This window comes from Dreissena polymorpha, chromosome 6 (genome assembly GCF_020536995.1).
Source record: "Dreissena polymorpha isolate Duluth1 chromosome 6, UMN_Dpol_1.0, whole genome shotgun sequence".
Lineage (NCBI taxonomy): Eukaryota > Metazoa > Mollusca > Bivalvia > Myida > Dreissenidae > Dreissena > Dreissena polymorpha.
In genome coordinates, this window is record NC_068360.1 from 50218561 (window position 1) to 50235626 (window position 17066).

General features: G+C 34.6%; 1 protein-coding gene across 4 annotated transcripts in view; it reads left to right on the top strand.

Annotated features, from left to right (window-relative positions):
- The window catches only part of LOC127836442 (AP-1 complex subunit sigma-2), a 34280-nt gene extending 19041 nt beyond the window's left edge, over nt 1–15239 (top strand). Inside the window, exons 5-6 of one of the 4 annotated variants that reach the window (XM_052363087.1) lie at nt 2988–3078; nt 10679–12216. In XM_052363087.1, coding sequence (XP_052219047.1) covers nt 2988–3032 — 45 coding nt within the window. In that variant the 3' untranslated portion in view covers nt 3033–3078; nt 10679–12216. Of the gene's footprint in view, nt 1–2987; nt 3079–7582; nt 7642–10678; nt 12217–15109 lie in introns of those variants that run through there. The other 3 variants (XM_052363084.1, XM_052363085.1, XM_052363086.1) reach the window with 3 other exon arrangements.
- Nucleotides 15240–17066: the final 1827 nt, after the last annotated feature.

A 17066-nucleotide genomic window follows, 5' to 3' on the forward strand; every position in this document is an offset into this window, starting at 1 on the left:
TCAAATTTGACCCTGCCACGGGGGTCACAAAATTGAACATATGCTCTTATAAGGCCTATTTTGTGAAAACTTTAAAAATCTTTTTGTCCATAACCATTGGGCCTAGGGCTAGGGCTATGGCATGTAGTGACATGTAATAATGCTTTTCCTAGTTTGTTCAAATTATGCTCCTGGGTTCAAATTTGAAACTGCCCCGGGGGTCACAAATTTCAATATATGCTTATAAAGGTCTTATTTTTTGAAAACTTTAAAATTTCCTTGTCAATAAACATTGGGCCTAGGGCTACCAAATTTGGTATGTATTGACATCTTATAGTCCTCTACCAAATTTGTTCAAATTTTGCCCCTGGGGTCAAGTTTGACCCTGCCCGGAGGGTCACAAAATTGGACAGATGCTTATATACGGCCTATTGTGGGAAAACTTTAAAAATCGTTTGTCCATAACCGTATGGCACAGGGCTACCAAATTTGGTATGTAGTGACATGTAATAGTTCTCTTCTTAGTTTGTTCAAATTATGCCCCTGGGGTGAAATTTGAAACTGCCCCATGGGTCACAAAATTGAATACTAGTATATGCTTATAAAGGGCTTTTTTTGTGAATACTTTAAAATCTACTTGTCCATAACCATTGGGTCTAGGGCTACCAAATTTGGTATGTAGTGACATCTTATAGTCCTCTACCAAGTTTGTTCAATTATGCCCCTGGGGTCAAATTTGACCCTGCCCTGGGGGTCACAAAATTGAACATATGCTTATATACATGTAAGGCCTATTTTGTGAAGACTTTAAAACTTCTTGTCCATAAACATTGGGCCTAGGGCTACCAAATTTGGTATGTAGTGAAATCTTATAGTTCTTTACCAAGTTTGTTCAAATTATGCCCCTGGGGTCAAATTTGACTCTGCCCCGGAGGATCACAAAATTGAGCATATGCTTATATAAGGCCTATTGTGGGAAAACTTCAAAAATCTCTTGTCCATGACCATCCAACCTAGGGCTATCAGATTTGGTATGTAGTGACATCTTATAGTCCTCTACCAAATTTGTTTAAATTTTATCCCTGGGGTCAAATTTGAACCTGCCCCGGGAGTCACAAAATTGAACATATGCTAATATAATGCCTATTTTGTGAAAACTTAAAAAAATTCTTGTCTGTAACCATTAGGCCTAGGGCTACACAATTTTGTATGTAGTGACATTGTATAGTCCTCCACTTAGTTTGTTCAAATTATGCCCCAGGAGTCAAATATGACCCTGCCCTAGGGGCCACAAAATCAATTATATGCTTATATAGTGCCTATTTTATGAAAACTTTTAAAATCTACCTGTCCTGAATCATAAGGCATAGGGCTACCAAATTTGGTATGTAGTGACATCTAATAGTTCTCTACCAAGTTTGTTCAAATTATGCCCCTTGGGTCAAATTTGACCCTGCCAGGGGGGTCACAAAACTGAACATACGCTTATATGGGGCCTATTTTGTGAAAACTTAAAAATTTTCTTGTCCATAACCATTGGGCCTAAGGCTACCAAATTTGGTATGTAGTGACATCTAATAAACCTCTACCAAATTTGTTCAAATAATGCCTCTGGGGTAAACTTTGACCCTGCCCTTGGGGGTCACAAAATTTAATAAACGCTTATAAAGCGCCTATTTTGTGTAATCTTTAAAAATCTTCTCGTCGAAAACCATTCAGACTATGGCTACCAAATTTGGTATGCAGTAACATCTTATATTCCTCTACCAAGTTTGTTAAATTATGCCCTTTGGTTCAAATTTGACCCTGACCCGGGGGTCACAAAATTGAACATTATATATGCTTATTTCTTGCTTATTTTGTGAAAACTTTTAAAATATTCTTGTCCTTAACTCTAGGACCTAGGGCTACCATATTTTGTATGTACATGTAGTGAGATATAGTAGTCCTCTACAAAGTTTGCTCTAATTATGCCCCTGGGGTTAAATTTGACCAAGCCCAGGGGGTCACGAAAAAGTACATGTGCTCAAATAGGGCCTATATTTAAGTATTTGCACATGCAGAGAATATTTGCCTTTTTTCAGCAGTGGAGCGATACAGGGCCATCATGGCCCTCTTGTTTAAATTGTATTCTTGTTTTTGTACTGGAGATTTTTAGTTCAAATGTTTAAATTTATCAATATAAAGCATTTAATGACAAGCTTCAATATATGCCAAAATCTGTTGGACGGCCCCTTTAATGTTGCATTGGAATGAACATTTGCATACATGTTGATTTTATTTTTCGTAGATCTCTTATTGCTTGTCTTTAGTTGCACTTTAGATGCCACATGTGAATTAACAAAGATATATTAAAACTGACGAAGTCATTGTCCAGTGATGAAAAGGTCTCGCAATGAGGAGCTCTATGTGTGTAGCAAGAATTATGTGTCTCTCTAAATATAATTGTGTCTTTAATGGGACAAAAAAGATGAGTTGTCCATCTTGCTCCTTAAAATATATGGATTTTTATGGAAGCTTTAAAGAAAATTAATCTTAGTGCCAAGATGTGGTTGATTATTATAAAACACTAGTTCTCAAGGAAATTTGTAATTCGAGAACTTTTATATAATAGACAATTCTTGTGATCTCTGCCCTTTTCTTTACAATATAAAAACAAACACAAGTTTCTGCCACTTATATACCTTAAGTTATTGTCAAAATTAATGCTACAGTTAAATATTTAAAAAAAATCTTTGAAAGAACTTGTATGAACACTTGGTAAGTAAACTTCTTATTTTGGCATGCAACACATTTTTACCTGCCCCACAAGGGTAAGTACATTGATGCAATTTAACTGAAGTAATGGATATTTTAACTAAAAAATTAAGCAATAATCATTTGAAACTGTAAAGATTGCATTTCCACATTTTTCATCTTCATCTGGTTTCAGGCAAATTGATACTGTTTGGCATTTAAAAAAATGTTGTAAAGCCTGCTAAATGCGCTGTTTTTTTTCTTAATTTAAGGAAGAGGCCTTAGATACTGCTCTCACAGAATATGGGCTTACGTAGCTACCGTTGCCATAGAAACAGGCTGGCTGGATTATTTTTGCATTTAGTGGGTACCTCTTATGTTTTTCGTCTTTGTAGCTGTCTGTTGATATAGCTTATTGTTTAGTATTGTCTTGTGACTTTTATATTTTAACGCAGGGGTGTGCTTTTCTCATCACTGCTGATTACATCTCTTTCAATAACAAAACAGTGTTACAAATGTTATTAACTATGCTGGATCTTTCTAAAAGAAGATGCCAGCTGCGAATTAGGAAAAGCAGGCTTAATGCAAGTGTTAACCCAGAATTGCCTGTGTTCTCTCCATAGGCTAATCAGGGACGACTCTTTCTGCTTTTAAGTTTTATGGAATTTTTGAAAATGTTGTCTAATATTTGCCTTTGAAGTCTGCACAGGCTAATTTGAGATGGCTTTTTTACACACATGCGTTAAGTCTAGTTTTCTCAGATTGTGTCTCACATTTTTGCTGAAACCTGTTAAAGGGGCCTTTTCACAGATTTTGGCATGTTTTGAAGTTTGCCATTAAATGCTTCATATTGTTAAATGTAAAAATTAAATTTTAAAAGCTCCAGTAAAAAATCAAAAATAAAAAATTAAAAAAAAGTAGACCGCAGCAGGGCTCAAACCAGAAACCTGAAGTACAAACGCATTAGCCAACTGAGCTATCCTGCCAAGCATACATAACATGCGTATTTTATACGTTATATAAGCAATCTTCGTAGTTTCACAAATTTAAACGACAACAACAGAACTCTCCAAATTATTCAATCGTTTCGCGTTAATTGTTATTATTTATAATTGTTAGGTTTAAAAATCGTCAAAAGATGCATATAATGGCTATATTAGACCATGGCAAATGTTCAGTAATACTTTTTCATCACAAATATCATAACTAAACCAAAAATGTGCAAATCTGAAACAACCTTTTTCAATTTTGTCAATTTACCATAGATCCCTATAACAGATTGTGGTAATTTTCCTTCCCTGAGGTGTTTCCTAAACCACACTCCTGCCTTTAATAAATATACTGTTAGTTAATACCTTGTTGGTACTACATGTATATCATTGCAGGCTGTGAAGTAGAAACAAGCAGATATCTAACACATCAATCATCAGAATGAAGTTTTGCTAGCATTTCGTGGTATTTTAATGTAGAATTTAAATAACTGTTAAAGTAAAACTGTCTTGCCAACTGTTAAAGAAAAACTGTCTTGCCAAGTTTTAGTGTTTTGACGTACAGTTCATCAACTATTAATAGACACAGCTTATGCGGGGGTTTAGATGATAGATTCATCATTTTGAACGCCAATGGTTGTCTGATCCGATCATTATATGAACTAAAAATTATCCAATTAATTTTCAGGTCACTAGGTCAAAGGTCAAGGTCACAGTGACCCAAAATAGTAAAATGGTTTCCGGATGATAACTCAAGAACGCTTATGTCTAGGATCATGAAACTTCTTAGGTAGATTGATAATGGCTGGCAGATGACCCCTATTGATTTTCAGGTCACTAGGTCAAAGGTCAAGGTCACGGTGACCCGAAATAGTTAAATGGTTTCCGGATGATAACTCAAGAACGCTTATGCCTAGGATCATGAAACTTCATAGGTACATTGATCATGACTCGCAGATGACCCCTATTGATTTTCAGGTCACAAGGTCAAAGGTCACGGTCATGGTGACCCGAAATAGTGAAATGGTTTCCGGATGATAACTCAAGAACGCTTATGCCTAGGATCATGAAACTTGATAGGTAGATTGATCATGACTCGCAGTTGACCCCTATTGATTTTCAGGTCACTATATCAAAGGTCAAGGTCACAGTGACCTGAAATAGTAAAATGGTTTCCGGATGATAACTCAAGAACACTAATGGCTACGATCATAAAACTTCATAGGTACATTGATCATGACTCGCAGATGACCCCTATTGATTTTCAGATCACTTGGTCAAAGGTCAAGGTCACGATGACCCGAAATAGTAAAATGGTTTCTGGATGATAACTCAAGAACGCTTATGGCTAAGATCATGAAACTTCACAGGTACATTGATTATGACTGGCAGATGACCCATATAGATTTTCAGGTCACTAGGTCAAAGGTCAAGGTCACAGTGACAAAAAACATATTCACACAATGGCTGTCACTACAACGAAGAGCCCATATGGGGGGCCATGCATGTTTTACAAACAGCCCTTGTTTATTGTATAAAACATAACTGCTACACATACACTGTAAAAAAAAACCTGCAAAGGAATAAACAGTATATTTGGATTAAAATACATCAAATATATACATGTACATACAGTTCAAAACATTTACATACTTAAAATCTAGATTGCAACACTTAACATAACATAACATTTCATCAATGTAATGGCTAGACACTGGAGCTGTGTTATTACCCATGCTTGACTCTTAAGCGATTTACAAAAACAGCAAACTGTGGTCAACAAAACAAACGGGTGATAATAAAGGTTGATTTTGATACGTATCCTGTTTATTCTTGAACCATAGTTGCATGGAATGTTGGTAATTTGGGGCTAATAGTGACAGGTACTGTTCCGAGGATTGAAAACCAAAAAAGAAGGAACTGGTATGCAAAAACGTATTTGAATACTGATTGTAATTCAAATATTCGTTTCCAGTCCTTGTAAAAACAAACGATATTAAGGATTCTTTTTCTATTGTCTTTTTATCCCCGGCCTAAGGCGAAGGGATATATAATTGGCAATGTCTGTCCATTTGTTATTCCGTATGTCACAATTTTTTTTGTATGTCACAATTTTTTTTTATTTGGTGGGGATATCAATTTAACGAATTTGCTTGTTTGCTATGTGTCTCTGTTCAATCTTGCTGCAAGGGTTACTATTTACTCTTCTTTTCAGTTTTGTTGCAGAAATCTGTTTTTTGATTGTCAGTCTTCACGACTACCTGTGTTGTTGCTTTCTTAGCTCAACATGTTTATGTTTTATGATTTTTTTTCTTCTGTAATATCATAACTTATATTTTTCAGCACGAGACATAATTAATTATTTGCTTCAAAAATGCTTTTCAGGGATGTGAAAATTTGTCTGGACAAAATTCAAATTCAAAGTTGTCCTGTACATAAGATTGAGAAATTCACAAAAAGCATATTAATGAAGTATTTAATTAATATGATTATTATATTCCAACTTTTAAGTGATCCTTATATCCATAAATTGGTTTTGCTCTTGGTCAAGATTAGTCAGTTTGACCAGAAATGTTCACACCCTTTGGAAAACTGGAAAAAATTGTATATTATATGCATGAAGAGAAGTGATAAAGCAAGAACAAAATGCATGCAGTCATATAATTTGTGTCTAAGTATTGATGGCATATGGTTTGATTGTGAAGCATAGATAACGATTATTATAAAAATATGTATGTTGAATATCAATTCATATGAAATATGGCAGAATGGTTTAGAACTACATATGTAATACAATTAAAAAGTGTGTATCCTTTTCTGTCAGAAAGTGTAAACACACTTGTCATCAAATAGGCACTTTTGGTCGTTAAATGCATATTGAAGGTGCACAAATACATTATATAGCTTTTGTTTTCAGTTTGACATGTTTGAACGCCACTGTTATGAAGGGCTTTAGATTGTACCAGGTGAAACAAATATTAAAACAGACAAACTAACATGTTATATGAACTCGCATTACAACACATTACCGGTACATTATTTCTCATTACGGAAGGCCAGTTGCATATCATATCATGTGACAAAAAAGATGGCGACTTCCATGCCTAGGCAGGTATTTTTCATCGTTTTATACCCTTTATTACTTGTATTATTTGTTTTTATTCCGCTCACTTTTCAGCCATATTAGGAAGAAAGTTACTGGCTTTTATTTCATAGTAATATTTGCTCTATATCTCAACTTTACTCGGTGCGAAATTTCTTTGCGGTATGACTTAATTAGGGCTCCACTAAGAAAATTTGCGGGGAGTAAAGTCGAGATATAAAGCGAATTTAAATACGAAATAAACGCTTATCACCTTTTTGCTGATATGGCTGGAAAGTGAGCATCATTCAAAAAATAAACAGAAGAAATAAATGGTATAAAACGGCGAAAAATAACTGCCTGGGTATGGACGTCACCAACATGACTATCACGTGATTACCCCCTCTGATCTGATATTGATTCTTTCTTTGATTATTTTGGATAAAATGTTTGAGTAAAATGGAGAATTTGAATGTGCATGCATATATATTTGAGATTTGGGGAAGACATGAATTTTGACTGTCTGGCTATCCCAGTCATTTACAAGCCTGCATTGAATAGGTGTTTGGTTAAATTATAATGTAATTTTAGTCAAAATAAATATCTGGTATTTTGGCAACTCAGGGCAGCTAGTATAATGAGAGTTAAACGTCAACAAATATCAAACATTTTGAAGCTTCAACCAGCATCCGTTGAACATGCTTAATATTCAGATATGAGCCTCTCTCTGGGTAATTTGGGTACATGTAGGTGCATAAAGTGTCTTCACAGACAAGTCCCCTTTGATGGATTTCAGTTGAGGGGTATAGTGCGGACTTCACAGGCTAATCTGGGAGGCCACTTTAGGCAAATGCAGTAAGCCTTGTTTTCCCATAGCCATTAGGTTCATATAGATTTAATAGTATAATGCGCAATCAGCTATTGTCATATTCCTCAGTTTTAAATCTCATGCATAATCATGTAACCAGACTTAAATGATTTACATTAATATTTTACCATGACAAAATAGTGTTTTATTTCATTTTGTTGTTCTCTCGTATATGGACAAAAAAAAATAACCAGAAAAAAAGTACAATGAATGCATCTTTTGACTGGATATTTTTTACACTGTGACCAATAAATTGAGAATGCCCCCTCCCTCCCCCTTTCAACCCCCAACTCCAAAGTCATAACACCTTGCTTGCCAGCAATGTATTCAGTTGTTCCCTAATTCAAGACAGGCACTAATATACCCTATTCAATATAAAACCAGAGTTCAACAGAAGAAGGGGAGCATTTGTCTTTGAACTGTCTAGAATTCACAAGGAAGCTAAAGTGTAACTGTATTTGAGTGTTGCATATATGCTACCAGTTTCATTCATATTTATATAATGATAAAAAATGTTTGCCATGTGATACCAAAGTAAAATCTCACAAGAGAACATTTTGTAAAATTTATGTGGTTGATAATGTAAATATGGTATCTATTAATAAAAAAAAAACTTTGCTTCATTAAAATTGTTTTATAGTTACTCAATTTAAAGTCATTGGGCATTTCAAGACCGAAAAGGACTTTTTCACAATTTGGTTGTTTATTTAACACCATCCATTCCTTGTCTAATATTGATTGAGTTAGAATAGGAATTACAAATTGTTAAAGTACAATTTCCATAAAATTATAAAAAGAACAAGAAAATAAAGAAAGAATTTGCTCTCACAGGGGACCAAACTAGGTTCCTGGGGATAAAAAAGCCTTAGTCGCTGAGCTCTTCCAGTTTGTTATTATTGGGTTGTCATGTTTGCTTTATTAAAGTATTCCATATGTGGAAAGCAAGTTTAAAGAAAACAACAGAGACCTCCAAATTTATCTTTTTGCATTACACATACTTAATAATTTTCCTCATTTTAACCAATTATAAACAAGTATTCTGACTTAAATTGGAATAAAGCTACGTATGTCTTTTTTTACTTACAAACATATTTTTGAAGATGTATTAAAAAGGAATAAAATGTTATAAATTTTCAGAAAATTAATATTATTTTTGAATATACTTTTATAATTTGTAGACACAGCTTTTAGCAGGTTTAAGTTAATTAAATACAATTAATGAATAACACAGTATGTTATTTAGATAAAAAATTGCATTTATAACTTTATTTAACAGGGTCCAGGTCCCTTTCAGTCATCAGTTGCTTGTGCATACAAATCCTTCCTATTTGCCTACACACCTTAGACCATCTGATCTCCTCTACTGCTAGTGATCTGTCAGCTCTAATTACAAATCAAAATAATTGTTTGATGAATACGGGCCTTAAAGTTTGCGTGGTATTAACCATCATTTAAGATGTACAAAATGCATTTATTTATAAATATGTAGTAAAGCAATTTTATGAATGATAAATTGTATATTTTAAACATCTATGCATTGCTTGCTTGAGGATTCATACATGTATATCATGAGCTCTGTAGATCAGTGTCACATTTATGTTGTTTGTATACAGCTTTTATTGAGGATTAAAGTAAGTGAATTACACAATGTATTATGTTTATACAGAATTAGATTTGAAAACAGTTACCTAGGTATGTTCATGAATTGTATCTTCACCATTGTCAGAAAAATTATATATAATTTACACATGCCAAGCTTTTTAGGGGACTGAATCCTCCCTGTGACACATAGCAAAATAAATATTAAAAACATGCATGTATGTAAAATGGTAAATAACATTACATTTGGACCAAATGTAATCATAGTAAGATTTACATTTTAATAAGCATATAGTGTTGTAATGAACATGGTGATGGTCTGGCTACATGTAATGGATGGTGAAGAGATTAATACATAAATCATGAGGAGCATTTAACTAATGACCGGAATTCAATGAAACTTTATGGGAAGCTTCACTACCAAGAGGAGATGTGCATATTATCAGCGGGTTCTGGTTGGATGATTTTTCACAGAGTTATGGCCCTTTGAAATTTTCCATTAACTGTACATATAGTTTAATTCTTGTCGAGGCTATTTATCAGCAACTAATGACCGAAATTCAATGAAACTTTATGGGAAGCTTCACTACCAAGAGGAGATGTACATATTATCAGCTGGTTGTGGTCGGATGATTTTTCACAGAGTTATGGCCCTTTGAAATTTTCCATTGTACATATAGTGCAATTCTTGTCCGAGCTATTTCTCAGCAACTTATTACGGGAATTCAATGAAACTTTATGGGAAGCTTCACTACCAACAGGAGATGTGCATATTATCAGCCGGTTATGGTTGGATGATTTTTCACAGAGTTATGGCCCTTTGAAATTTTCTATAAACTGTTCTTATAGTGCAATGCTTGTCCGGGCTATTTCTCCCCAACTACTGACTGGTCTTCAATGAAGCTTTATGGGAAGCTTAACTACCTTGAGGAGATGCGCATGTTATTGGGTTGTGGTTCGATGATTTATTTAGAGAGTTATGGCCCTTTGAAATTTTTAAGTTGCTAAACCATCCATCGTATTATTTTGTCCAAAGTTATGCCCCACAAGACGTTTCCTTTTATCTGAATATATAGTGCAATATTGTGCAAAAAAACCTTTGGGGAGCATCACCCGTCTCCGACTGTTTCTTGTTAATGCAATCAATATTATACATGTGTAATTCATAGGTCTAAGCTAAAGCATGAGTCTTGCAAATGGGTTAATGCTGTTAATTTAATTATTGGGTCATTGTAACGTCTATACTTATTTTTTCACTTTTATCAATTCATGTGATTTACTAAGGAAAAAAACCCAACTCATCTCAGCAGAACAGGATTTGCAGCTTATACTTATGTGACACTTTTCTACATAACCATTTGTGTGCTTGTGGTATGAATGTGTGCCTAGTAGAGTACTGAAACTTGGTGTTTGGTTATGTTGCAGGAGGAAACTCCCCAGGGATTTTTTGAGGACCACGGGCTTGGCTGACGTGGAAGCATGGAAAATAACTTACCCCACCCACTTTACTAACACTGCATGAGGCTTAATGCAAAATATTATTGTGCAACGTCAGGATGCATAATTTAAATCCAGATTGTGCAATCATTCTGTGTTGTAGATTGTAAATTTGTTTTTTGTGAAGATTGTTGCTGTGTTTGCCACTACTTTTTGAGTTTGACAGAAGTCCATTTTTGTAACTGAACATGTATGAACAACATAGGGTGGGGTTTATTTGTATGTGGTTTACTAAAACCCATAAGCTTAGTACGTTTAAGTTTAATTAACTGTTGTGTAGCTTTAAAGAATATGATTTTTACACAAATCCATTTAGAAATGCGTTGTTGATATTTATTTATTTATCCTTGTGAACTCGACTGTTTGTTATCTGTCATACTTTTGTTTTAAAAGGGAGTCACTGTCTACAAATTTGTGCACACATTTAAAGTTCATTAAAAAAAAATATATAAATTTTGTCAACAGTAATCGGTTGAATTGACATGTGTTGACATCTAAACAGTTTTTCTCTGTTATGTTGTAAATTTATATTTGGCATTTTCTTTCTTTGACATATTTGTGATTTAAAGCTGTTCAAGCTATGTCACTAAATGCTGACTGAGGCAATTTGAATTGAAGTCACCAGCATCTTCTTAAAGTCCCAAAAGTAGTTCATAATTTGAGATGAATATTATACAAACAGATTAATATCGTTGTAAATGATGTACAATGTGCAAAGACATACTTTATTCCTAAATACTGTTTTGTTTTCCATGTTTCTTTTATATGTTATAAGTCAGTTAATGTATTGAAAACAGAAAAACATTCCATTATAAGTTATGAACACTTTCTACGATATATTGTATGTTGGTACTGTTTTAGTCCTTAATTTGAAACATTTCTCAAACTACTGTATCTTTTGGAATGTAAGTACCGGATCAGGGGTTTTTCTGCTATGTCAAAAAGGCCTTTAAATAGACCTGATCCTCAAGCAAACGGACCCGATCCCAAACCCAAATTGTTAAAAAAAATCGCAATGCCAATCCCAAATTATTATTAAAAAAAATTGTAAGAAAGAATTGTCTCTTATGATTATTATATCTAAATATTTTTTCAGAAACAACTAACAAAGTATATAACTATAATTTATATGATTATTTCCAAAAATGGCCTAGAAAAGGCCTCATGTGTCAATATTTGTTATAAAAAAAATCCCAATTTGGTCTATATTGTCAATATCAATTTCCCAAATTTGCCATTTTATTGATTTAAAATATCCCAAATTGACCAGACCCCTTTTCAAACAATGGCTAGAAAATTCCCTGCGGATACACTGTATTTAATTAAGCAGGTCCATCCTATATACTAGTTTATAGCTATTATTATTGAATGTTACATGTAGATGGAGAAATTATTTACTGTCAACCAAAAATACCATATCTTAAATATGTTTAATTGCAATTAATAAATTATGTTGTCAAATAGAATTATGTGTGGGTGATAATTGATAGGCTTACCTCCATAAATTCAAGATGTACAGCTGTTTGATTAACTATGCTTTAGCCAATCAAACAACTTGGACTTAACTGTTTTACAAAAAGTTACATGTATTATGGAATACTAAATGACTGTGGTGTTCCAGTGGATCGTATCACACAAGTGGATGGGTTGTATCAACTGAGTTGTGATGTTGTATTTAACTAGCCTACAAGGCACATTGAATTTCACATAATCAATGAGTGAGAAACAATACAGCAGAACATGGCATTCATGTAATATTCTATTAATTATATACCACCACATGCAAAAAGAGAGAAGATTATTGAAACAACTTTGGTATTTTGAATAAGAAATACAAATCTCATATTTTGAAAAGACGCGCATGAATACATTGTTAGACATACACAGTTCAGAAAGTTTATGGTTCATGTCTAAAAATAGAACTGGTTTGTCCTCAATGTCACTCGAAATCATACAGATATTTTTTATACCTTATACATAAAATTAGTCTGCTTTCCCAGCCAATGAACACAGAAACAGGTTCCAATCCAGTGGCTTGCTTTGTATAATGGAAATAGACCACTTTTAAACTCACCTGAGCACAATGTCCTCATGGTGAGCTTTTGCGATCACCTTTTGTCTGTCTGCATGGTGCGGCGTCAACATTTGCCTTGTTAACACTCTAGAGGCCACATTTATTTCTGATCGTCATTAAATTTTGTCAGAAGGTTTGTGCCAATGATTATATTTTCGTTGAGTTCGAAAATTGTTTCGGTTGGTTGAAAAACATGGCCTGGCCGCCATTGGGCGGGGCATTTTTCCTAATATGGCTTTTGTAAAACCTTGTTTACACTCTAGTGGCCACATTTATTGTCCGATCATCCTGAAATTGGATCAGAAGATTTGTCACAATGATATCTTAAACGCATTCAAAAATGATTCCGATTGCTTGAAAAACATATCCGCCAAGGGAAGTTCTCGTTGCTTTAAAAACATTACTGCCAGGGGCGGGGCATTTTTCCTTTCATGTATATGGCTATATATGGTTATATTAAAATCTTGTTAACTTTCTAGTGTCCAGATTTATTGTCTGATCTTTATGAAACTTGGTAAGAAGATTTGCCCCCAATGATATCCTGGACAATTTCAAAAATGGTTGAGGTTGGTTGAAAAACATGGCCTCCATGGGGGCAGTGCATTTATCCTAATATGGCTATGGTAAAAACCTAACACTCTAAAAGTCACATTTATTGTCCTATCTTCATGACACTTGGTCAGAACATTTGTTCTCATGATATTTTTGATGAGTTGGAAAATGGTTCTGGTCTGTTGAAAAACTTGGCGACCAGGGGAGTGGGGCATTTTTCTTTGTATGGCTATAGTAAAACTTTGTTAACACTCTTGATGCCACATTTATTGTCTGATCATCATGAAATTTGATCAGAAGATTTTTTCCCAATGATATCTTGGAGGACTTTAAAAATGGTTTCAGTTGCTTGATAAACATGGCAACCAGGGGGCGGGGAAGTTATCCTCATAAAGCTATAGTAAAACCTTGTTAGCACTCGAAAAGTTTCATTTATAGTTCACTCTTCATGAAACTTGATACAAACATTTGTTCTCAAGATATCTTGGGCTGCACAGAACAGTTGAGTTCCTTTGTATCTCAGGTGAGCGACTTTGGGCCTTTCAGGCCCTCTTGTTAAAAGTCAGATAATATATTGGTGTAACAAAAACATTTCCAAAGCGATCCAATTCGACAGTGTAACTGTAAAGAGAGAATATGTTGAAATGCACAAGGTGCACATCAGTTTGAAAGTGTGCATAAGACCATAATTGGAAGCAATAAGCAAATAAAAGAATATTGATTTTAGTGAATTATCTGCCCCTTTCCCACAGAATGCTGTGCTATTTATAGATCACGGGAGCAAAAACATGGTGCCTATACCACATGATTTTTTCGGATCTGTGTTGGGAGAATAAAGCGCCACCCAGTTAACATTTTTAAGGATCTCTTTTTAAATATTTCACCATTTTTAATGGGATAAAGTGGAGAGCCCGCTCATTCGTAAGAGTTTTCTATAGGTATCATGATCTTTTTAAACAAATAAGTAGTTTTTTTCAGTAAAGTGCAATCGCGCGTTTGAACGGTTAGAAAAATGTCAGATCAGTGTGGGGACTTCATAGTACAAACGCGCGGTGTAACCAATGTACATACATACAAACCAACAGCATACAAACAGACATACATGTACATGTACATACAGACCAACAGCATACACACAGACCAACAGACATACATACAGTCAAACATACATACAAACAATAGACATACATACAAACCAAAAGACAAACACACAAACCAACATAAATACATACAGACAAACATATATACAAAGAGACACACCTAAATACCAACAGATATACATACAAACCAACATACAGACATACAAACAAACTAAAAATCATGCAACAAACAAATAAACCTACAGACCAACACACATATACACAGACAAACAGATATACATGCACACCAACATACATACATTGAGATGTAACAGACATATATCAATACAATCATTCTTGCTTACAAACATAAACACCAAACAAACAAATAGAGCAATACACTTAAATAAAGACTTACAGACTTGCATCTACATCAGCACAAAAAACAACAACAGAAAAATAGTTATTCATAAAGGCAAACAGAAATTTTAAAAGACCAACAAACGTGCGTAAAAATCAACAGATCTGTACTTAACAACGGAAATACATTCTGAACAAAACACAGTCATAACTTCTACTTCTTGATTCAGTCCTTAATATGAGACTTTCTAACGTATCGCTTTGCTGTATGTGCGTGTTGTTGCGATTTTCCAGGAAACCGAGGAGCCGAAGGGTATTCTGGAGGAGCTTGGGTTCACTTCCGGTAGCTAGCAGACGACAGTTTGCAGATGTGTAAGGACTTGTGATCAAGATGACGTCACCGCTGTGGGGATGTCGATCGAAATGACTTCATAGATCATGAAAACAATGAAATAATGTGTACATAATCTGTATAAGCTGCAATTTATGTTTCACAACAAATACATAAACAGAGTACATAAGTGTAATGTATTCAGACTGTGTTTGGATTACATACTGGCCAATGGTATCACATACTGACCAATGGATATACATGTACGTAACACGTTGCTTGATGACTCGACTAAAAATGTGACTTTAAAAGTGTGAACAAGATTTCACTTTTTAAGCTATATAAGGGACACTACCCGGATAAGTGGCTGCATTGTTCTTCAACAGGCCGAATACTTTTCGTATTCTGCCTAGACATCATAAAACAAATGTTCTGACCAAGTTTCATCATGATTGGAACACAAATATGACTTCTAGAGTGTTAGCAATCTTTTAATATAGCCACTACGGCAAACTGCCCGCCCATGGCGGTTATGTTTTTCAACGGAGCAGAACAGTTTACGATCGTGGCCGAGATACCATAAGACCAAATATTTTGAGTGTTTCAACAAGCCTTTTCTTTAATTTTACCTAGTTTCGAACTCGGCCGAGATAAAATAAGATCAAATCGTCTGACCTCGTTTCATTAATATTGTATAATACATGTGGCCTTAAGGGTGTAAAAAAGGCAAATGTTAACGTTGAAGGACGAACAAAAGGCGATCGCATTAGCTCACAATGAGCAATTTGTGCTCGGGTGTTGCCTTTATTGTGTTAATGAGCTAAACGTTGACGACACACAAAACACGATTAACGCCAGGTATAGGATGATCACAATATCTCATTATTAGCAATTCATGCATTTCGCGTATGATCTATGCATATTATTAAACTTGGTGTACACGTAATGGTCATTAAGACGATGTTAACAAACGGTAATTCATTAAATCATATAATAGAACGTGTCATATTAGAATACTAATGTATACCTTTATGATATTTTTGTTGAACTTAACTATTTACCATTGATAATAATATTATTAAGGTCGCTACCAAAAGTCAACTTCCTTTGAAAATCACTTAAGAAAGTAAAAGACGTATGCAGTGGTTCAAAAAAGACACTGATATTCATAGTTACGATGTAGTTGATAATCGAAGTGATAGATGTGATATTCATAGTGGCGATGTAGCTGATAGTCGAGGTGATTAAAGGCGCATTTTCGCAGATATTGGCATGTATTGGAGTTTTTCATTAAATGTTTTATATTGATAAAGGTTAGCATAGGATCTCAAAAGCTCCATTAAATATCAATAATAAAGTTAAAAAAAGTAATCCTCAACAGGACTCGAACCACTGACCCCTTGAGTCCTGGAGTAAAATGTCAGCCACTTAGACCACTCGGCCATCCGTGCTCATACAACGAGGGAAGTATTTTATACTTCATATAAGCAATTCTCGTAGTTTCTCAAGATATTACGACAACAAAAGAACTCTCCAAATTATTTAATCGTTTAGCGTTGCAACGCTTTATAATTTTCAAGTTTTTAAATCGTCAAAAGATGCATATGATGGATATTTTAGAGAATGGTAAATGGTCAGTTTTACTGTTTCCTCATATCATATCATAACTAAAACGAGCATTTTCGAAAATGAAAAAACTTTTTATACGCCCGTATAAAATACGGGACGTATTATGTGAAACCCCTTGGCGGGCGGGCGGCGGGCGGGCGGCGGGCGGAAGGCATCACTTTGTCCGGACTCTAATTCAAATTGTATTCATCCGATCTTCACCAAACTTGGTCAGCAGTTGCATCTAGTTGATATCTAGGCCAAGTTCGAATATGGGTCATGCCGGGTCAAAAACTAGGTCATAGGGTCAAT